This window comes from Dinoponera quadriceps, unplaced genomic scaffold, assembly GCF_001313825.1.
Source record: "Dinoponera quadriceps isolate SergipeBrazil2010 unplaced genomic scaffold, ASM131382v1 scaffold2420, whole genome shotgun sequence".
Classification (NCBI taxonomy): domain Eukaryota; kingdom Metazoa; phylum Arthropoda; class Insecta; order Hymenoptera; family Formicidae; genus Dinoponera; species Dinoponera quadriceps.
The window spans coordinates 31,639-55,456 of NW_014556754.1; the positions used below are offsets into that span (position 1 = coordinate 31,639).

The 23,818-nt window shown below is 43.6% G+C and overlaps 3 protein-coding genes across 3 annotated transcripts in view; 2 read left to right on the forward strand and 1 right to left on the reverse strand.

Annotated features, from left to right (window-relative positions):
• The first annotated feature begins 145 nt into the window (after positions 1 to 145).
• Positions 146 to 2,589, forward strand: LOC106748068. The gene is made up of 2 exons (XM_014626265.1): positions 146 to 1,467; positions 1,588 to 2,589. Exons 1-2 carry the CDS (start codon positions 1,145 to 1,147, stop codon positions 2,330 to 2,332), a joined length of 1,068 nt encoding a protein of 355 aa, XP_014481751.1. The 5' UTR covers positions 146 to 1,144; the 3' UTR covers positions 2,333 to 2,589.
• Positions 2,590 to 2,665: 76 nt separating this feature from the next.
• LOC106748083 lies at positions 2,666 to 9,775 on the reverse strand. Its single transcript, XM_014626282.1, has 9 exons — positions 9,278 to 9,775; positions 8,580 to 9,171; positions 8,176 to 8,469; positions 4,724 to 8,075; positions 4,449 to 4,576; positions 4,151 to 4,360; positions 3,839 to 4,059; positions 3,350 to 3,746; positions 2,666 to 3,098 (listed from the first exon to the last, which is right to left on the reverse strand). Exons 1-9 carry the CDS (start codon positions 9,685 to 9,687, stop codon positions 2,724 to 2,726), a joined length of 5,979 nt encoding a protein of 1,992 aa, XP_014481768.1. The 5' UTR covers positions 9,688 to 9,775; the 3' UTR covers positions 2,666 to 2,723.
• A 1,397-nt stretch (positions 9,776 to 11,172) lies between these two features.
• The window catches only part of LOC106748084 (DNA-directed RNA polymerases I, II, and III subunit RPABC3), a 54,687-nt gene continuing 42,041 nt past the window's right edge, over positions 11,173 to 23,818 (forward strand). Inside the window, exon 1 of the mRNA XM_014626284.1 lies at positions 11,173 to 11,275. Within this exon, the coding sequence (XP_014481770.1) occupies positions 11,203 to 11,275 (73 nt within the window). The 5' untranslated portion in view covers positions 11,173 to 11,202. The remainder of the gene's footprint in view (positions 11,276 to 23,818) is intronic.

Genomic DNA, 23,818 nt, shown 5'->3' on the forward strand with positions numbered 1-23,818 from the left:
ATATAAAGAAGTTTATTTATCACTCGAGTGCTTCTTAAAAATAATCTTATGAAATATTTATTATCATGAACATGGGAGAAAGATGACAATGCAAATAACAAATAACATAGAAGTGCCGAATTTTTATGTTATGAGTTTCGTAATGTTGAAGCAACTGTAACAATTAAGTGATACTGAGACTCCAGTGTTCCCTTTGGACGACGTGGTAAACATAAAATATGCATCACGAGTCGTGCAAGATACGCTGATCAGTATGGCTGAGGATAACATTGTAAGCTGCGAGATGGAGAGGCATGTGGGAAACAGTCATTATCGAATAATTTTTTGAAACAGTATCCTTCCCAGTAATTCGATCAGATTGTCTATAATCACAGAGAGGTCGAACAACGGTTAAAATCATTAGTGAAGCTCGCAAAGTAATAACGCAACATATTTATTTTCTCATTAATGTAGTATCTTAGTGATAGACATCACACAGTCATAATATTGTACATTGCATTGAACGGATTCATCTTCAACATTGGACCGCCCAAACATACAAATAACGAATTTTGATATTGAAAAAAAAATTCATAAACTTGCGATCGATCATTTATCGAGAAATAAATAATGGACAAACGCTGTGGAAGAACGTAGCAAATTTCACAAGAACCATTACGAAGCAACGTAAGTTGTTTCGGACAGTTCATCATGTTGGACCAAAAAAATTTAAAGTAAAAAAAAAATGAAAAATAATTTGGCTTTATTGACAAGGAGAAATGCTGGCCATTCAAAATTCAAGTTTTAAAAAATTATAAAATAACATAATGAATATTCCATAAAAAGAGAAAAATAAATAGGTATGCGATTATATTTCTATCTTCTTACATGTCAGTCGTGAAGTAACGAATAATTTTATCTCTGTTAATTTTAATATTATAATTTAATTTGATAGATGCGCACAAATTCGAAGCGACAAAATGAACAAAGAATACGATCAAATGCGAAAGGTAACTTTTAATTTTTATTATTTTATATAGCTATCTTTTTTTATACTTTTTATACATATTTCTCTACATTTTTCTTTTCACGGATTGTTTAGGGGAACTATTCGAGGAACGAAAATGATTCAGTAACGAACTTCATCTTTCCACACACGTTGGAAATGACCGCACAAATGGATGAAACTCAGAAAATCCGTGACAGAAAGATGCGTGGAATGCGATCATCAAATAGGACAGAAGATGGCAATAGTAGAACTGAACGTGCCAAGAATATTATTGAAGACCTGGAACGTCACGGACCAGCTGGTTTAATACATATTGCCGTTTTGAGTAACATTATTGGAAAATCCATCAAAATACACAATGCTGATAAGAGTTCAGATAGCATCATTGGAAAAGAAACAACAGGGCCGATGATAATAGTAGAATACCATGCGAACAATCTGGAAGGAACTGGTGGGTTTCGAATTGTAAAAGAATGGACGTGAAACAATTTCACAACTTGCAAAAATTCATATTTTATTTTCAAGTGGTTTATTCATCATTGAGCAAAATTTAAAAAATCATCAAAGGTTTCTTTTTCTTTTTAATCAAATTTATCCTATTCCATACCTTACCTGACCAAATTCTCCGTTAATCCTTGTTTAGGTCATTGGACTCTGCAAGCAGGTAAAGACCCCGATAATACAGACATAGATTTGAACAGTTGTCTCTTTTCGGTAATTGGCTCACAAACTGGGCTGAATCCGTCGGAACTTCGTAAATGGACAATATTAAGACTCAAAGGCAACCTTCGGCAGTTAGCCGACCAGCTGGACAAGATCCTTCAATTAGAAGGAACCAAAAAGGGAGTATTGATGATTGGCGGAGCCCGTTACAGCGGAACCTCTGCCAATGATGCTGGGATAGTCTTAGATAAATCCCAAAACGCCAGGTGTTATGCGCACAGAGCTTTGGGTCATCCTAGAGGTCACGCATCAGACCCTTCAGCAACCGGTAGTACAGATAATGTCGAAAATTATTCACTGTCCACAGGAAGCGCGAAGACTGGTTTTCTGTCGCGAGCTGATCAAAATTTGGTCACTCATTCAGTATTAAGATCTGACAATGCTTACTCTGCGATGCAGCGATTAAATGGAGGTTCGACCAACGAGGTGGTGGAAGTATGGCCATCTATGTTAAGGTACAATGGAAGAAATTGGCCCAGAGCAAGGTGGTATGCCAGAGGATATCCTAGTGGACCGGAACAGGACATAAGACAGGTACTCATGGTACTCAGACACCATGACGCGGACTATCGCAACCAGGATGCAGATGTTTTCATCCATACGTGTTATCCGAAAGTGTAAAATACAAGAAAGAATATAAACATAATTTGATAACCTGCAGGTTATTGAGGAATCGTTCGTTTCAGAGAAATCAGCTATTACAGATTTACCCTCTATGGTTGTGCTTTCAGTAATTTTTTCAATTTCTTTAGAAATATAAAGAAAGAAAATTGTAAAGTGAAATTAAACGGCACAAACCTTTAATCTATGCTTTGTGGAAATATCATGCGCAAATATCATACTCTTCTGTATTCTTGATCTTTCCAAAGATCGGAGGCACAATTATTTCGTCTTCAATGCGAAGCATCTTTACAGCTATCGAGAGGTTTTTTTCAATAATTAAATACAAATGAATAAATATAAGTAATTTAGATTTTTATAACATGTTAAAAACAACATTTGTCACCTAGGCTTATAAAACTTGTTGAACCCTTTTGAGGCTTCGTTTACCCGTACATCCTTTCACGCCTTTTGCTACAATCACTCGTTGAAGAACATTTGCGTAACGAGTGGACAACTCGTTCGTTGCGTTTCTAGGAAAGTGCGCATTTAATTTCAAAAGGATGCTAAGTAACAAATACTTGTAATGAGTAGTATCTTCCGTTAAACTATCTAAGCTATTCAACAGATTCCCAATTATGGTGATGATAGCGTCACTTTCCGCCTCACAAACGTCCGAATGATTGATAATTCCGTACAGCCATGGTAGCACACCATATCCTCGCGTGAGGAGCAAAGACGATTTTGGAATTTTCGTGGTGGAAACAATAACTTCCAATATGAGTTTCTAGAAAAACGAAACCAAGAAACACTCAACTTACATTTAAATCAACAATTTGAGTATCAGACAGTAATAACCGATATTTTCTACTTAATTTATTCTACTATAATGCATGCATTCGGCCAATTCTATGACGTCACGAGCAAATATGGCTGCCGAGAGATAGCCGGGTGTTAAGGCCCAGCGCCCGGCGTTTCGTTTTGTATCAATCGAATCGACAACCCGATACACAGAATAGAGAATCGTCTTCGATTTACCTTGGTCCTGGCGTCCGACAATGCGCAAGTGTGAAAGTCCAGAAGCATCTTAAATAATACGCATTTCAGTGCCACATCTATGTCGTTCTCTTCTTTGATACCGTCCCGGATATTTTCCAGGATCCAATGCCGATGCGCTTTGTGGTCTACATGCGAGCTGTGCAGCAATTGCAACAGTTCAGGTATGGTGTTCAGGTCCAACGCAGGTTTGGCCATTAGGAAGGTATGCAGTGGCGAGTAAAGCGGATGTAACGGTTGACTAGCAACTAACGCGGTCCTAGCGAGGAAGGTGGTTACCAAACAGCTCAGACGGACGTCTTTTAACGGACATTTTAGCGATACGACGCCATTTCGTAAAGCGTCGATCAAACGCATCCACAGCAACTTCTCTTTCGACCTTAACGAATGAGGCAATTCGAATCATTAGCTTTCAATTAATAATGTCGGGTGTGTATGGCAATTTACCATTTGCTCGGATTAATATCGTACCTGGACGCTTCCAAGTGGAAGTAGTATCTCGAGATGGTGGTGTACGCTGCCATTCGAACATCGTTCGAATCACTGCAGCATGCAGCGAGTGCCAGTGCTAACGCACCACTGTGGTTTATCTTGTGGCACGCGACAACGTTGTTCTCCGCCAGCAGAGAGCACAGCAGAGGCAGGTAAAACGCCGGATCGTACACGTTGCTGTTCTCGTATAGGCTGTCGTCCTATACAAAGGGAGAAAATAACGAAACAATCTGTACGCAATGTAAAAATCCTCCGAGACTTCGGACTGAAACAAGTCGAAAAGGTTCTTACCTTTAATGCTCGGTGAACAGGATAATTCTTTATAGTATCGCTGACAATGTCCTCGTCGAATAAGTTAAACACTTCGGAAGTGGATGGTTGCCGCCAAAGGGCGCTGTCCACTTCTCCTCTTATGCTGTAACGTATCGCTGCGGCGTTCCCCCACAAATACGGCCAGTATTGCTGAATTTTTATACTATGGGCTTCGTAATGCTGAAGAAGCTGCAACAATTAAGTGATATTCTTTTAGACTCTGGTGTTTCCTTCGAAACGACACGGCAAATATGAAAAGGTATATCATGAGTCTTACTTGCAAAATACGCTGGTCGGTATGGCTGAGGGTGGCATTGTAAGCTGCGAGATAGAGAGGCACGTGGGAAACGGTCATCATCGAGTAATTTTTCCGAGTCAATATCCTCAGTAATTCGACCAGACTGCCTGTAATCACAGAGGGGTCGAACATTAATATCATCAACGTAGCCCGTAAAGCAGCGCGCGAAACATATTTGGTTTCTCATTAGTACAGTGTCTCAGAAGTAATGGACGTCAACACAGCGACGTGAAACGTCGCCTGAACAGACTCACCTTTAACACTGGATGATCCGAGCATTATATTAACGAACTCCGAGTGGGATGTCGCCATCTCGAACAACGTTTTCGCGTATTCGTCATCAGCGTTATCCTCATACGCGATGTCGCACAGACCACTCAGAGTCATCAGTACGCCCGTTCGAATCTCATCGTTCTCAGCACTCTTCAGACCCAACCTCAAGGAAAACCTGGTGAATTGTGGCCACGAGTAGCTCTTACTGAGCGTACTAAAGACGAACTCGCGTTTGAATCTTCTTAAACAGATTACCGTATTGTCCAGCTTTTCGCACAAAACTTTCAGTTTCTCCACGTTCTTCGATTCCTTCTTCAACGTCGCGGTCATCACGTGCAAAAGTATTTTTATCAGATCCATCAGAGGCTTCTCCTTGTCCGTTATCAGACTCTCGTGCCTCTTATATAGACTTTCTACTAATCGTACGAAACAAACAGACACCATGTCCAGTTTATCGCCGCTCTGGGAAATGCTGTCGCAAGTTTTCTCGCACGTGGTGAGCTCGAAAGCGTTCTCGATCAGATGGACAACTGCCGCGATATTTTCTTCGATCCAACGGACGGGATTTTGCGGGTCAGTTAAGTACGCGACGATATTGTCGGCATGGCACTCGCAAAGACCGCGAAGAAAGCAGTCGTTCCACTTGTGCTGCAAATTGCTGCCCAATATCGGGAATACAACATCGGCTTGCTTCATTCGCTTCGGCTTGTTTGCTTTAAGGAAGTATTCCACCAGCGGCGGGATCAGCTTGGTATTTCTCGCAATTAGAGTTGTCAGCAGCTGGATCGTAGACGCGTCAACGCCCTTGGCCAATAAACGCGCGAAGGTGGATCTGTCGAATTTGACGATATTGCTCGGGAAGGTGGACAAGTATGTCGCCAGGGCTCGCTCCCACTTTTCCACGTGATTTACCTTCTTGGACTTCAGATAAATCAAATGCGAGCCCAGCTTGGCCACAAACCGGTCGTCCAAAACATGATATTGGTCGCGTTGCAACATTGACTCCTCGCTGCATGATATACCCAGCAATACTGGCACAATATGTCCAAACACAGATAAGTTCCGCTCGTCGCTCGAGATAAATGCAGTTTCTTCCAGCTTCATTAAAGCAAGCAACAAGTTCGTTACTTCTTGCGCTCTCAACGGCAATACTCTCAGCAGTTCAATGGCAATATCGTAATTATTGCGAGAGTCCGGAGGATTGTTTTCAATAATATTTCCCAGTTGCGCTAGAAACTTGTCTCTGAACGCCGAGAAGAGATTGTATATTCTTGCGTCACCATATTTTCCCCGTAATTGCACAACAACTTTGCAGATTTCCAGGATAGTTTCGGTGACCATGCTTTTCGTCGAGTTTCTCAGCGCTTCCCCACAAAACGGTGAAAAATAATGCAACAGGATGGGATGAGCGAAGACACACTTTGCGCTTTCGCCGAGTATCGACGTGTTGTTCCCTTGATCCATAGACCGCGCAATGTTTAACAGAAACATGAGTACGAACTTGCACTTTTCGTTCTGGTCATATCGCATGATTTCTCGCTGCGATAGTTGCGCCAAATAAAACGTGGTCATCTTTAGCAAGACTCTGACATCGTACAAGGACAAAGAGTGTTTAATCGCGACCTCCTTGTCGCCGTATTTGAAGCAGCATGACGAAAGACCGTCGAACATTTTAGAAAATTCGGCTACGTCCATTTCCGTATCCGTCAGCAACATATTACTCACTTTGCGCAATAACTTCAAAGACGGCAACTTGTTCTTTAAAGAAACCGGTTTGCTGTTACTTGACCAACTCTGAAGGTACTTGTAGACTGGCAAGTTGGTCAAGTCCGTTGCCATATGGGCCAGCAATTCCGGGACAATTTGATGATGCAAACTATGGACCAGCACGTAAGACAAATAAGCTAAGATGGCAACGGAACTTTTTTCGTTTACTTTTTGAAGCGCACAGCACAAAAGAGGCGACACCGACGTGCAAGCTTGCATTCTGCAGGAGCTAAGGTCTTCTTCGTGGAGCTCGATGGAAGAATCATCGGTTGAGTGAATTTTTTCCACGTCAAGACGTCCAGCAAGCTGCCCGTTAATTGATGTCAACGCTGACGTAGAAAAAGTAACATCGTTTACGAAGCCATTACAGTTTCCCTTGTTAAGCAGTTCGTTGATAATGTTACCCGCCTTTTTAACATGAAAGTTAATCACTCCCTCGTTCATCTGCGTCATGTACTTATCAGTTGGCTGTCCAATAGCGTTCCTCGGAAGCTCTTCGTTGACTTTATTAACGCCAACGTTATCATTCTTTTTCGTACGTAAATTCGGTTTATTGATTAAAGACGACTCTGCTGTGAAAGATTCTCTATCAGGTAGGTCACAAGCTTCGTTGGCTTTGTTGAACAGTTCGCTGATTATGTCTTTCGCCTTCTTAACGTCGAAATTAGCCAATCGCTCATTTATGGTACCTTCCGTTTGCGTGATGCTATTTATATATTTATCGGTACGCTTAATAGCACTTTTAAGGACAGACATGAACCACTTCGCCAACTCTTCGTACTCTTTAGGATCAATCGTTGCCAAGAAGCCGTTGATCCAAATGTCCACTTGATCGTCGCAAGATTCAAATAAACCGGTCGCGTTTAATAACAATCCAGCAGCGTCATAGCTCTCCGGCGTCGCTTTTTCACGAATGAGAGATATCAAAAAGAGGAGAGTCTCCTTGAAAATCTTCTCGCCGGGCGCGAAAATGGAGGTGTCCGTGACGAGCAGAAACTGTATCGCCTTGACTCTCATGCGTTTCAATTCGTCGGCATTCACTTCCGCCCCGTCATCGTCGGTTTCGAGACCGCTCAGATCCGTCAGCAGTACACTTGGTTGTAAATCCGTCGAACCGTCCAACAATTCCGGACACACGTCCCTGTACGAGTGAAGAATGCTCAGGATAATGTTGAGATGGTCCGCCGGTTTCGGGTTCTGAACATTTTCTACATTTTCCGAAACCATCACATTGGCATCGAAAGCTCGCTTCCACACCCGTAAAATTGCCTCGAAATTGGGAACAGTTCTCAGAACGAAATCGGTTATTTGACTTTGAACCGCGACGGTTTTATAAAACTCTTTCGCCGCCAGAGAAATAGCTCTTATTTGACGAATTATTACTAGAAAAAGAGTCAAAGCTTCGTGTCTAACCGAGAGACTATCGTGGCCTAATCCTGGCAAAATGGCACCTTTCATTATCACGCTCGGAACTGTCAGAGACAGTAGCGTGTTTGTCAAATTGTTTGTAGTCAGATCCGTAGAGCAGGTCTTGACGCAAGTGGTCGGATCGACTGATTCGATTACCTGTAATAAGTAAGTTCAAACAAATCAGAACGAGAATATATATACAACATGGTGTAAAAGTACGAGTTATTGCAACGTAGGTGCGGAATCTTTATTTTACCTTCTTGACAAATTTGAGAAGACAAATCCATTTAGGCGAGACTCGCGGCTCGAGGAATGGCTCGACGCTGCCATATTGCGAGCGAATTAAATCCGGACAGGCTTTCATTATTTTAACGACCAAGTCTGACGGCTTCTCATGTTCCCACGGTTTTTCCAAGTTCTGCAGAACTGCATGCACTACGTGATTGTGCCTGTTTCGCGAACCACCCAGTGTCCGGTCGTGAAAAATAATCCCATAACGATGCGACGTCAGCAGAGTGAGTAGGAATTCGTGAACCACGTTGTTAACAACCTGTATTTTAATCAGTAATGATTAACAGAACGACATTCATTTATTAAACGGACTTTCATTCAAGTTATCTTGCCAAGTATCACTGTATAGCTCACGAGAATCGCAATTACCTCTTTGTCTGCTAGGAACTCCTCGCTCTTATCGAAACTGTGATTTTCATTCTTGGACCGGTTACTTGGACCTTTCCAATTGTACAGCGATATCAAATTTAACACAACAGACGACGGAAAGGCGTGCAGTTTTATCGTCTTGCTGATGTTGCTGTTCTCCAGCACGTATGTCTTCACAGTGGTCAGAACCAAGTTAACAATGTCTTTCGAATCGTATGTGAGTTCTGGAAAGATAGAGGAGAGCAGATTGTTCTTGTCCAACAGCATTTTGATCACCGACGTGTTTCCCTCCACAAGAAAAGCGAGAACAAAATAAATGAAGCACGTTCTGACGCTCTCGGAATCTGTATACTTGCTGTGCCGTACCAGATTCTCCAGTACTTGCTGTTGCAGCGACAAATGAGCGAGCAATTCCCTTGAGAGATTGCTACCCAAGGATACTATTGCCGCCAGCAATTTCAACATCACTTTGCGTTGCTTGGCATTGCTCTGCATCGAGAGCATGGAATGTATGATGGACATGTGCGCATTCAGTAGATGGCGGCAAGACTCTACCGCGTTGTTTTGGTGATCAGGATACTCGGTCAAAATTCTGTAAGATAAATGCACTCGATTTTATTTCCAGAAAAGGGATTTCGATCTACAAAACTTAATTTGCAACTTAATAACAATGGTGTATATTGTCTGAAGAAGCATACTTCATGAGTAAAATATTAATTGCAGAGAAGACAGTGGTAATATCTATGTTCTTTCTGTCAGAAGAGTCCAATAATTTCAAGATTTCAAGAACACTGCCGTTAGCATGCAAGTACTCCGCTGCAAGGTCCACTTCCTTGTTCGCATTGCTGATCGTCACAAACTTCTTCAGAGCGTATAAGCAATTGGGAGTAGACAAAAGTTTCCTGAAGTATTTCCCATCGAACTTGCCCTGCATTGCACTGCAAATACTGTCTTTCGTGTTGCCTTCCTCGGAAATGATGTTTTTCTCCGCTGTACTTCGCTCAGTTTCTTCCTCGACAAAGCCGTTGATCCTTTTCTTCGACTTCGTTTCATCTTCGTTCCGTGAGCTTCGCTTACGTTTTTTCCTTGATTCACTAGCCGCGTCCATCGTCGTGTATTTATTTGCACGTGTGTCGCACGAATGTGGCCATGTTTCAAGTTTCCGTAGAGGATGCACTCGGTGCGCTGAGGTGCACTCAAGGAGTATTTTGAGTGTAGAAAGTGGATAGACGTGATGAGTGCGCCATCTTCAAACTGTCAGCACACTTATCCCTCCGAGTTGTTTCGTTCATAATTATTGACAATTATCGGTTCGGTACAGACATATCGTTGATGATAATTCAAAAAGAATTGCAATTTATTAATAACTCAACTTCGCGAAATGAACGAACTCTTTATACTGACAGTGTATGATATTAGACAGGTGTTTCTTAATCGGAGCATTCAATATTGCGAACGCACGTCAGCTACAAAATTGATCAACATATTAAGACGATGGAGAGAACGCGAACCGAATTACAGAGAAGGTAGTAAATGTTTTTTTATTTCAAGATAGCGATCGGGGGATGAGGTTTTCCTTGTTTTTATGCGATTTGTGAGATGGTTTGGCTTGATTTTTTATCGTTTTTATGTGATTTTGATGATTTTGATGATTTTCAAATGATTTTACTGCGCCCCAATCAAAGTGCGCCAGAAGTAACCTTTTGTACTCTATTTACATTTCGACAACGCGTTCGCGTGCTCATTTATTCCGCATTGCGCCAGATTATGAAATCCCTAATTTTACGTAATGCGCCACGCCGATACGTATCGTTATATTGACGCGACCGACCCTCGTCTAAAACGCTCGTAAAAGAGTAATCGTCCGTCCTGCTGCGTAAAAACCAATGTCCGTACGGTGGCTCGCTCTGTCGGCGTGCTCGCAATCGTCAAGGCCGCGTCTAGATGATCCAATAAATATCGTTAATTCCTAATTGTTAATCGATCCTCCGTTTTTACTTTTCTAGAACTACTTTTCAAACTCTAACGACTGTTTGGAACAGCCGGCGTCGACGCATCGTCCTTACGGGTCCTCGGTAAACTCGCGAAGTCATCCGCTCGTTCGCTCTTTTTTTCATTTCTCCCACTGCCGAAACCCGATGTCGACGATATCGTGAATCATGCGTGCTGCAACACGTTACGCAATACGTACCGTACGAAATGAAATTCAAACAAACTGACTCACTCCATAGAATCGTGTCCTATTTTGTGATATGATTAAATCTACCGGTCCGAAAATTCTTGAATTCGTGCGATTAATTTCGTGTACTAAGATCCACTTGACGCTTCGATAGTTCGTACGGCGTCCCGAAACGCTTGCAGCATCAAGTGGACCTCAGCTTTCGTATACGAAACTAATCGCACGAATTCGAGAATCGATTCCTGGCGTAATAACGCTTACGTATACGTAACCATTTCGAAAACAGGGACCCTGGTTTTTTTCAGCAGGGAAATTTGCGGTTACCAACCGCACCTTTTGTAAGAAGCGTACAGGAATGGGGTACCCCGTGGTCGTTTGCACGCTCCTGCACTGAGTGACTCGGCGGCTCGGCGACAGAGGGCGGTGCGATCAGGCGTCGTCAAGATGGCGGGTGTGCTGTTCGAGGATATTTTCAACGTCAAAGACATCGATCCGGAGGGCAAGAAATTTGACAGGGGTGAGTGCGTATTGACGTTCATGTCTCGGCGCGTTCGTTCGGCCGCTCGTATACGCGATGTGCGTGCTACTTCAACGTGAAAATCATGGCGTTGCGTTGGCCAGTCACGACCTTGCCGATAGCGTCGGCGTGCACATGGCGGTCAACAGCTGAGCGCGCACTTGATCTCGTGGCGGTGTGATTGCGTGCGTCTCGCTCGCGTTGTCCGACAAGGTCCACGATTGTTCGCGACGGTTCACGTGTCGTGGGTGCTCGCAGGTCGATGAAACGACACGCGTGCGTGCGATATCACGTTCCCCGGGAACGCGCACGGAGCAACGTGAGCCGGCACGAATGGCGGGTTGTTCAAAAATTCTTGAAACACGCACGAGGGCCGCGACACCGACGAGGCAGTTATTAGACCATTGACTTGACGGGATTCGAAGGAAAAGAAATGCGCTGTTTGACAACCTCCAATCGGTAAAGTTGTTGGTAAATTCGTCAAATCAGCCGTAAATGATGACTGTAGAAATACAGTTTTACAAAAATATTCGATATACTTAACTGTACTCTGTGTATATACATATCGAAGAAATTTTTAATCGTTACCGTAAATTCGTAAGAAAATTGACCGGTTATAGTTTATTATTCCCCTTGCAGCCGAAGAATAATCGACTGCGATTGATCAGTTTTCTCAGGCTGATATTCATAGCCGAATCTTATATTTAAGACCATTTTAAGCTTTAGTAGCTAATGAAATGAGCCGTAGATCATCTGAAGATTAATTTAAGACGGTAAACATAAGATATCTGGCTGTGAATACTTTAGTCCCGGTCTATAATAGATGTTTTAAGCTCTAAGAAAATGACAGTCGGAAATGAGGAAAATAATTGACTGTGATTGATTAATTTTTCACGGTTTTAGATTTAAAACACTATTGTGGACCGGGATTTATAGACTTACGGTTACGACAAAAAATTTGTTACGTGCAAAGGTCTCTACTTCCACCATGGATTATTTGATATACAATATATGTAGTGGAATATCACACGTTGAATTTAATCTTCGTTGGAAATTCATTATGTTTCGTATTGCGTTTATTATTGCCGTTACAGTGCTCTCAGTACACGATCGCGCTCCTCACGAGCCTCTTTACGATAGTAAAGACGCGATACAATCGCCGAGTGTTTATTCTCCTCACATCTGCTTCGTCGAAAATAGATTTCGCTTGAAGTTACGCCGATTTCAATTCCGATGATACGAGAAAAAGAAAACAGAGGAAAGTTTTATCGGTCCTATACGTTCTGTACGCTGAATTTATGACTCATACTATGACAATCGACTTGGGAATTCGTCCCCATCCCCCTTCCCCTCTCCGCCAACCTTGGAAAAAATGTCCCGATTCGCCCGTGCGTACGACGGATGTCGATATCTCCGTATGCTCGTCGAACGATTTTGCGGCGGTGCCCGCGGCTTTGTTCCGCTCCGCGTTTTTGTCCGTCCGCGGGAGCAGACTTTTTAGAGCGGCGTAGACCGGAGGCGACCATGACCGAATTCTCCGCCGGAATATTGGATCCTCGCTGTACCGCGCCCCTTCAACCTTGTCGTATGAAAATTATCGACGCACTTGACAAACGTTCCTTCCAGGAGACGGCCTCGGTCGAATCTGCCGTGGCTACATTCCCGGCAATTTTCAATTTCAATCATTATCCAATGCTACTTTTCCGAATAACAACAACAATAATAATAACGATCTCCCGATCTCCTTCGATTTCGCGCTGAAAAATCGCGGAACCGCTGATCACAAATTGCGTTAACGCGTAGGTGAGGTGATCTTTGAACGCAAAATAGATTCGAGCGGCTAAATATTCCCGCACCTCGTGCATACACATATTGTGGATGAAAACATAATAACAAGTGCGACGCATAAATAACGAAAATGTCAGCGGGTCACAATCTTCAATTTTGATAACCCAGATTGCCGACGACAGGTCTGATTTCCCGAGCTCTCTCCTCTTTTTCCGCCGTCGCCACCCACACTCTCTCTCTCTCTCTCTCCCTCTTCGCGCGTCATCTTTCATCCCGCGTTCGATAAAACACGCTATCGCCATACACGGCGTATATCGACCAGAGAGCGAACGCTCCTCTCTGCGTACGATTGTGGATTTCCGAGTCGATAATTGGGTAGTGCCCGTCATTGGTGGCTGACGAGCGAGCGAGCGTTGCAAAACGAGAGTACCATGGGGAGGGAACGGGAGGATTCTCTCTCTCTCTCTCTCTCTTTCAAGAAAGAGGGATGGAACCAGGTAGCTCGTTCGCTCGCTCGCTGCGACCGGTCGATGCAGCGAGGATGCCCGCAGCAGCAGCACCGAGCAACACTCGCGTAATATGACGCGCTACGTTGCTAGCCTAGTAGGGTGGGAGGGTAGGGGGTGCGGGGTGGGAGACTCGCTGCTACGCGGGGAGCAGTGGAGCAGCCGGGACGCGCGGAGCGACATGCGCTGGTGGGGGTTGACACGGTCAAGGTCAGTCTCAGTTCCAAGGTCGCGGGGGGATGTCATCTCAGGAGGGAGCGCCTTGGTATACTCCTCTTTTTCTCGCTCGTTCTCCCTCTCGTTGTTTCTTTATCTCGGTCTCTCTCTCCCTCTTTTTCTTTCTTTCTTTCTCTCTCTCTCTCTCTCTCTCTGTGCTTCTCCACCCATCACGCATTCTCGACCTTGCCTCTCGGCCGAATCGTAAAGTGAGGCCGAGTACTTACTCTGTTTGTCTCTCTTTCTCTCCCTCTTCTCTCAGTGTACATGTTTCGTTTTTTCCCTCTTTCCTCTCCCTTCTTACGCTCATGTGCGTCTAAGCTTGGACTCGTCCGTTGGCTGCTGGAAGCGAGCCGCCTTTATTTCTTCATCTCGCGCTTTTCTTGCTACATAAGGCGCGCCTCACGACGCGACGCGCGAGGACACACGCGTGGAATTTCCGTCTCGCGAATACGCAGCTTTCAGCTGTAGGGGCAGAAGGAAAGGTCGTGCCGCTTTTACATATGAACTAAACGGGTAAAATAGACGAAGTGGAATCGTGTTTTAGAACGCTGCAGGAGTTTCTTAAGACATCTTAAGTAAGATATCGATTTCACGCTGTTACAAACAATAAATCGTAAATTGCGTATCGCAAAATACATTTGACAACTTTTCGATCATCAACCGCTAAGTGGTCGTTAAGCTCTGCACGTTTACAACATTAATTGATAAGATATAGTCTTTTCTTTCATTTTAACCCTTTAATGATAAGGATTATTGCAGAATAACCATGTATAGATTCTTATAGGTCCTTGATATACTGATTTTTTGATTGGACGCCGATAGAGTCGGTTTCATTTTTGTTAATTTTTTAAGCATTTTAATTCATTGTTAAGTTTCGTAATCTAGGGGTAATGTCGACACGAATTCTAAAGTGTACACCGACCGGCATTAATCTTTTAACTTATTCAAGGTGCAGGATTACCTCTCAGAGATTTTCTACCTTTCCACTCAAAATGTCGATTTCACCTTGAAATGATAGTTACTGCGAACCATCGCCGTTTAGAGATCCCCGCGCGTATTTCGGCCGATCTAATATCACGGTTGACGGATGGACGATCGATCATCTCGCTGTGAATATCTTAGAGGTCGGTCGAACGAGATCGGGCAGCCACTAAGCGCGATAGTGACAGCGCGATTAAAAATATCCACGGCATAAATATCAGTCCTATTTTGAAAATATAAAGCTGAAGTTAACTGCAAATTAAAAAATTAAGCCGAACGGACATTTAACGAAAAATGATCGAAAAAGGTTTTATTTTGACTGTTTTGACAGTTCTGGTTGAATGATGTTCATAAAATTGCTAAATTACAATTTTTCATTCGGAAAATCTGAGTAAAGCTACAATTCTGTTATACGAATCAATATCTGCGCCGGTTCATCTTTTCTGTTTTGATCGTCAAGACGATTGAAATACTCAGTCCGGTAGACTCGAGAGCAAATCGCTGACGAGCGATAATAATTTTCTCGTTCTCTCCAAGAAACGCTCGCGGCGTATGCTTCTCCGCGTTATTTTTAGATCGAGAAATCGTCACGTGCACCGCGCAACGTGAATGTTTCGCGACGCGCGGCCGAATTTTGTCGCGAGCGACACTAACGGTATTAAACGTTTCTCGTAGTCTCATGATTCGTTTTAGAAAGTGAAATAATTCTGCCTAATTATCGATATACACGTGTAAATGGTAATTACACTTCAGTGCGGTAATATCAAAGGTTAAGTTTTACAGTGTTATCGGAATTATAAAATAATCTTGTGAACAGTTTTAAGGAGATTTGTATAGTTTTCAAGATGACCTTTTTCGGAAAAAGCCTACTGAAGAACATCGCCTTTTCTTGCAATGTTGCCAGTTTTAATGCTCGACGTCTCAGTTAGGAAAATTGAAATTCAGTCAAGACTAGCCACGAATTGAAGGATGCGTGAGCTATTGTGTATCGTCCGACGGGGAACGTCTTATTGATCGAGACGTTTATGCGCTACGCTTATGCCTTTATGTAACTTTGCGCGCGATCGGCTTAACAAGATCGGACTCGATGGCGAGTCGAATCGATGCCGTTATCGAGGTACATGAAACGAAGTGGTAACCTTATGGAGATTGGCCGAAACGTTTATGTACGATAAAAACCAACGCGCAACGATGAGATTGCGGACTCGCTATCACGCAAAGATACTTGCTCTTTTCCCGCAGTACGAAAATAAGTTCGCGTCCGATACGAAAATTTGTGTAGTGCTATATTGCTATCACTTCTATATTGTCATGTAATGTATGCAATACGGACGAAACTGCTTATTTCACTAACGGCACAGCTGACTGCCAAACGGTTTTGACGAAACTAGCATGTATACCGCTTCGAATTTCCCTCACTGCTCGTTCCCCTTTACAGGTAATTTTCGCAGACTGATTTTGCACGATCGTGACGTATATATTTCAGGGTGTCTACTGTCTGGAAAAAACCTGAAATTCTCAGGGAATTTAATATTAGCATTTCTTTCATGTTTATAGCAGTTTCTCTTTTATTCTCTCTCTACGTGTATAATTAAAATGTTTAATTATATCGCCCTGATGTTTAGAGCACACCGATTTTACGATTAAAATTCACACTGTATAACGTTGCCATAACGTTTGTTACAAAACGCAAATAAGACGAACGTCCCAAATTCACGTCGATTCATAAAAGTCTGAAAGACTGGATGTTCGGCGCGTGAAAAAATAAATTTCAATACGAGAATCACGTGTCTCCATTTCAAGGTCAAAGGGTAAGGTTTTCAAAGCATCCGGAGTTCAATAGACCCTGTCAAACGAGTTAAGGGGTTCGTACGACGAAGGGTAGTAGGAGTCGCGCCGCAGGAGCGTCGCGCGGTGGCAGCATCATCGCGCGCGCCGAAACGCGACGGACCAATTTTTTCCACTGTAGCCCGCAACTGCGTACTATAACCATACAGCGAGCGCGGCCGCTCTCGAGTAGGTAAATGCGCGCCGCCGCGATTGGCCGCGGCGTCGTCGTTCGGCCAATGGAGACGCGCGGCTGCGAGAGCTTCGCGCGCGCGATACCGGCGTCGCGACGTGAACCACGCTGTCATCAGTGCCGGGCTAACGCGGGAATGGGCGAGAAAAATTAACCGATAAGTGTACGTAGAGGAACGCACGCAAATCGGGAACGAGCGTCGCGACCGCCGAAAGGAAGTGCGATTCACGTTGATGTCTGCTGTAACGGCGGGAGAGTAGGAGTGAGAGAGGCGGACGGACGGGCGAGCGCGATAAGCGAGGCAAGGAGGTGAAGTTCGCACAGTAATAGCGAAGGACGGAGAGAGAGCGAGAACGCGTTGGAAGGCCGCTCGCGGATCGGTGAGTCGACGGAGGAGGGGAACGGCGGGGAGGGGGACGTTACCCGGCTGCCTTCAGTTTGGCGTTCGGTGTTGCTAGGCGCGAGGGCCACTGTCAGTGCCAAGGCGGCAGCCGGCAACCTTCTCTCGGCCGCGAGAACCAACCCAGCTTTCCTTCCTTTCTCGCCTTCTCTCGAATTCGACAAGTGTCGCTCCTTGTTATCCTTCGCCGCTTTCTCGCCTTCTTTCTCTCTATTTCTCATACATCCTCCATCTCTCCGCTCTCGATGTACTTTCGAGAGACGTTCCCGCGCGCGTGAGCGGCGTCTGACCGCCGAATCCGCCGGCACTGCCTCTTAGTCCGCTATCTCTCTCTCTCTCTCTCTCTCGGTCGCGTCTGCGTGCGTGTGTGCGTGCGAAAAAGGAGCCGAGGCATGGAAGAGAGACACGCGAATCACGGGATGCCTCGCGACGCCGGCGGAGGATTTACGACGCGCGTCTCGCCCGCCGGCGAACTACGCATTCACTGAGACCGAGGAGCGTGATGTGAGTATTCCATCTACCTGATGTGTTGTACACGTCCGAAATAGTCGTCATCGATACCCAACGTTACGCTGTGTGTTTGAATAATTATCGTGAATCTCTTTATCGGGTCTCATTGTTCCATCTTTCACGAGCATCTCGTTGCATCTGTTGCGAACGACGGAATGCGACAATTCGACCATTTGCATGCTGGAAGGGTTAATATTTTTTCAAGATTTCAAGTTGCCTGGCAAATGGAAAATGTTGAAATTATTGAAATACGAATAAATCAGATGTTGATAGACGTGCAATAGTGTCTGCAACGTCTGCTATTAAGTAACTGTGTACACGGCAAAAAAAAAGTAGCCCTCACAGCTAAGAACTAGCCTCCCACGGGTAAAAATAAGCCGTCCATACAATTCAGCTGAAATTTGGTCGATTCTTTTTGTCCCTGTATCTAGTTTTAGCTCCTATAGCTAAAAAACTAGGTTTGGTAGTTAGATTTCCATTGCATTACATGGACAGCTAATTCCTTTTTTCCCATGTAACAGATGTAAAGGATTGAGTAAGATAATGAAATATAAAATGGAATATAAAATAAAATCAGAAGCGTGGAGAATAACGTAAAACTGGTAAAATTGTTGAAATCGCGTACGAATATTCCTCGCTCGTGCCAGGTTCTGCGACTCTGAAAAATTCAATTTACATCACAGTCGAAGGGGCAGGAGAATATTCTCCGTTATGCGGATGTTATTATATTTAACGTGGGTTAGACCATTGTAGAATCGAAAAAAAAAAGAAACGCAACAAAAAGAGCAAGTAGTCTCGTTAGCAACGGCACGATGAAATATGGAGAATGTCAAGTTATATGATGGATTCGGTAATGCATTGCGCCTGGCGTCGCAGTCGATATCCCGTATACTTTCGCGGATCCGCAGGCTTAAAATAACCCCACCTTTATAAAGCTTCCGTCTCGAAGACGCGGCAAATAAATATAACATACGGGAATAGCGGAAAGTTATTTCTAAAGCAAATTTTGAGAGAGGCACACCCGACACAAACTATACTCTATAATTTCTCAACGATATCTCCCGACGATGATCCCCCGCGATGAGCTCGACTCGGTCGCCACGCGATTCTTTTGCATCGCATATGGCTCAAAAAACGAATACTAACGCTAATGTATCAACTTGTCGCGAATGTTTTCCTCTTTATTCTCATAATTGCAACAATTTGAAGCGAGACGCCCGATATCTTTCGACGATGACGTAAAAAGAAAGGTATATAAATACTATGCATTATATTATCATTTTGCTTGCGAATCGCGGAATAACATTGGTTATTTCTGTCGCGAGTTATCGGCTTTACATTACACTGTAAAAATGTCAAACGATAAATTCTGTAGAAGAACACGAACGGCCGGAGTATGTTGGAATTCTCTTTGAAGGATCGCCGAGGAAGTCGGAGTATTTCGAGACGAGACACTTGAGAAAACCATATCGATTTTTTAAATATTCAATTGAGACCGTCGGCCGGAGCGTCATTTAATTGTTCCCATTTCACGAAGACGGTTCGTATTTGCGACAACCGTGGTCGGGCAAATGTTTCCTTCCTTATTTGCGTTTCTGAGTCACACCTGCGTACGCCTGTATTCGCCGATTATCTGTCGCGCGATTCGCCGACGCGCACACTCGACGTTCTTTCTGCGAAAATTGAACGATGAGTAAAATGTAAACAAGGTTTAAACATATCGGGTGTACGATCAGCGGGGTTCGGTGGTAACTAATCAGAGTCAGCACGCGAAATTGCGCGCGATAATGCGTCGATCGAGACCCGGGATCATCGTTATTTCCATTTCAGCTCGGCTTCACATTTGCTATTTGTAATCGCTCGCCGGGGCATCGATGGAAGCGAAAAGCAAACTCCGCGGCGCAGAATGAAATTTTATTCATTTTGTGCGCGCGATTAAATTCCGCATCCACTAGAAATTTTCCGGCTCTCGCGAATGTATTGATCAGCCGCGGCGCGCGATTTCTGCGGATGCCAATCAGGTAGCCAGGCTCGCGTTCATCTCGCGAAGGGGATGTCGATACCAGGGTATCGGCGGATGTGCCTCTATCTTTTCGCACTCGCGCCCCGGGAAGGTCGAAAGGCCGATTAAATGGCGATTATCGCATGTCTCTTCTCGAGACTCTGTATTACGAGAATAGCAAAAAATCCTTCCCGGAAAATATCTTCCTAATTTTACGACTCCCAACTACGTTCATCACTTTGACAATTATATCACCTTAAAACAAAATTTATTCTCTCTTTATTCTCAATGTTAGTAGGGCTATTCTTGTTTCATAATTGGGTAAGTGGCGTAATTACCAACATATGCAGCTGATTATGTCATTAACATCAATTGATAGAAAAAGAAACGTATATTTCTTTGTAATATTACGGTACTGTAGTGGAAATGTATAAACTAATTATGTGAGAAGACACATAACTGATTCAGTAAAAAGATTTGCCGACAGCCCTTACCTTTTGTGTGGATATTAATCGTTGAAAATGGTTGAAAACGGCATTGAAAGGAATTATTCTTCAATCAAAAATAGATATTTTTACATATTATATATAAACAAGAATATTATAATCTTTTTGCGGTTAAGAAGACATTTAGTCCTTTTTTAAATGGAATTTGTATTGGTGCAAGTATTACTTGCGTTCAATTCAAGACTAAAAATCTAAGAATAATATAATATTCTTACTTATATATGAGAATATCTATTGTTGATTTACACAATTTATTTCTTTTCTGCGCGGTAATCGTTGATATCCCGAAATTTTCGTCAAATACTCAGAACTCTCGAGCGCGCTCGTGGGCCCGTCGATAACAATTTTTCGCCTCGATCGACAATGTGAAATCATAAAAATGTAATACCGAGGCCGCTGTGAATGATCCTGTTCGATTCGGCTGGGCGACGCCGAGTCGACACACCACAGAGACATGACATAATCGGCGAGCATCGTTCGAGCTACATTTTTTCCTTTTTGCACGTGGCGTGATTCAAAGACCGGTCTCCACCACGGCGAAATCGTTTCCTCGGGCGGTCGACCTTGAAACCAGCTGACAAACCGAGGAAGACGAACGATGGAGGAGGATTGCGCAACGGTTCGAAATATCGCGATTTTGAGGCCGGCCATCGGCGATTCTCTCGATATTCTGGCGCTAAAATGACACCCTTTTTGTCTTTCGGTAAAGAGGAAAATGTTGCTGACTTCAATGTGTTGTGCGCGTTACAATAGAAAAATAAGCTAGAAATGAGGGAAAATAAATTGGCAACACTGATGAGTATAAAAAGGTCCGATGAGAGAACTTATTGAATTCTTAATTTTTTTTTTTCCTTTGCGATGTTTCACGTTTGTTTCGAAAAAGAAAAAAAAGACAGTTGAATATCTACTTTGGCATTCTCTGCGTTTCTCCGAGTCATCAGTATTCTCTTTTCGTGACTCTTTTTTGCAAATCACCCATGTGCAATGAGCGTCTTATTGGCGTTCGACCGACGAAAAAGCTACCCAGCTCGCGATACAACGCAGATGGAAGACTCAATTTCTGTCGAAGGACTCTTGCGGTATTTCACGTGTTCGGTAGGCATATAACTCTTCTTGGCAACCGAAAAGGCAAAGCGACTGGGTCACGAGGACGACCGTAAATTTTCATCTCGCGAGAAAAGAGCCGCCGAGCTCTGCCGAATCGTAAAGCCACAAGCGCGTCGCTTCTCGAAGAAGCAGCGAATCTTTCTCGTTAGATTTATTTTTCGACGCGCAGCGCTACGATCATTCGATTAGTCAGATATTGCATTCGAGAATGTGTAAGTAGCCGTTTTGCGCTGACGGGTGCAATATCAATTTCAAACAAAGTCAAGAATTGCATGTGTAAAAGAGAAAAAGATGGGAAGAGAAAGTATGATCTTTTAGTTATGAATTACGTTTAGCTATATGTTGGAAGAATGCTGCAGAAATGATACTTAACTCTTGAATGTGTGGCCTTTCGACGAAAGTTCGCAAAATCGCAAGTAGCGAAAAAATTACGCGGAGGATTGAAAAATCGATTATTGTAAGAGGATAGTTCAAAGCTCTTGTAAAAATTACCTAGAAGAAGGAGAAGATTTAACCGAGAATATTAGGAGAGTGTTATGGAAAAAAACAAATATTGCAAAAGATTTATATATATATTTATGTATGTATTTGTATTTTCTTATAGGTATAAATCATATATATATACAGGGTGGGGCAACGACTTTGTCCACTTGGAATATTACCGCCATTTTTAGAGATATGAAAATATATTACGAAAGTTGTGTCTAATATCAAGAGAGTCATAATATACTAGTGATAATTTTTCTGTGGGCGGAGGGGATTTCGAGGTCATCCCCATTTTTTTTTTTTAATGGCACGCTATATTTTCTTTTTATTCTTAATACACCAGCGGGTATAGGAAACTACCTTTATGTATTTAAGAGATTCGTGCGGTGGAACGATACGTTTTCGCTGCAACGTATATCAAGGGCGAGAGCTTAGAAAAAGAAAGCGCTATTCGTGCACCTTCCCTTCGCGCTTTTAATACACCGGGAGGATTCTTATATACGGTACAATAATAATCGAAACGACGGCGCACGAGAGTCACTCACGCGACGGATCGGCGAGGAAACAGCGATGTAATTTCCCCGGCTGCAGAATAGAGAGACAAAGAACCAGTCCACCACCGTCGTAGTTCGAAAGCGGCAGTAGAAAAGACAGTGCTATGGCGAGCCACGGATGGGGCACCGGGGATGGTGGAGAGAGGAAACGGTTAGGGAGGAGAGTGCCGAGAGGGGATGGAAAGAGCGCCATGTTCGCCCTCTGACGCTCTTTTGAAGGTCAAGGTTTTCCGCCCCTCAGTGGCTGAGGGAGAAAGACAGAGAGTAGAGGAAGGGGTAGCGAAGTGAAAGAGTGAGGAAGAGCGGGACAGAGAAAGAGAGAGAGAGAGGGAGGGTGAAAGAGAACGACGACAAATGGAGTGGAGGGTTGGCTCAGCCATAAGAGGGATGGAGGGGGACACGTTATAGGGAGTATATGTGGGTGGTCGGGGGTGGACTATAGGAAGGGGGTATATAGGGGTAGCGAAAGCCTGGTGCCCAGTATTTATAGCGCTAGCGAACCGGTCGATAACGGATAGCGACACTGCGCAGTTGGGAAACCCCCGCGTCGAAGCCAGCCCACGCACATCACCCCCTCTCGTCTCTCTCTCTCTCTCTCTCCCCCCTTTCCTCATTCTTCCGCCGTTCAACCCCTTTCGCGTCGGCTTGGTCCCCTCCCCCTTCCTCCACTCTTCCGTCTCTCTATTAGCAGCTTAAATTTAATTTTTGCTGCGACGTGGAAAGCAAACGTTTAATTATCTATTGTTTCGTCTAGCCTTTGTATGTGACTCCTGGGGCTTTATCGGTATATATGTATGTGTGTTTATATTTTCGTTAATATTAACGCGTTAATACTACGAATGCTACATTCTGCTCTTTTTCTATTGTGTAGTTATTTCTTTCCTTAATAACGTTGTTTTTTATTTTTTTTTTTACGTCTACTTATTCTTCCGTCTAATGTGACTATAATCTGTATTCATTCAGTATCTTTGAGGATGCATGTGTATTTATAGATACGTCCCGGAAGTTTTAAATAAACTTCCAGCCATGAGAGCTTTTCTCCCGCGAAATTTGACTTTCGAAGAAGTAAGAATATCTTTTATTAAGTTAAAATCTCGGTGCGACACAACTCTATATTTAATATTATACTTAAGAGGCTGTACTTACACTTCGGGCAAGGCGCTTGAAAATAGAATTTTCTCCGTGCGTAATCGATGGCGGCTTCATACTTCGTCGCACACCTTTGGAGCATTTTTTGTCGATCTAAGATGGTGGTCGCCATGGTGATGCACACGGGCTTTGTATCAAACACGGCAAGAAATATCGTACACCCTCGAGGTGCCATAAAAACTAACGACTCCTCCGATGTATCTCTCTCTCTCTCTTCTTTCCCTCTTCTATCCATCTTCGTAGCTCTCGTTAATAATTCATTGGCACACTCATTACGACCACATATTGTCCGCAATATCCGAAGTATACCAGCTT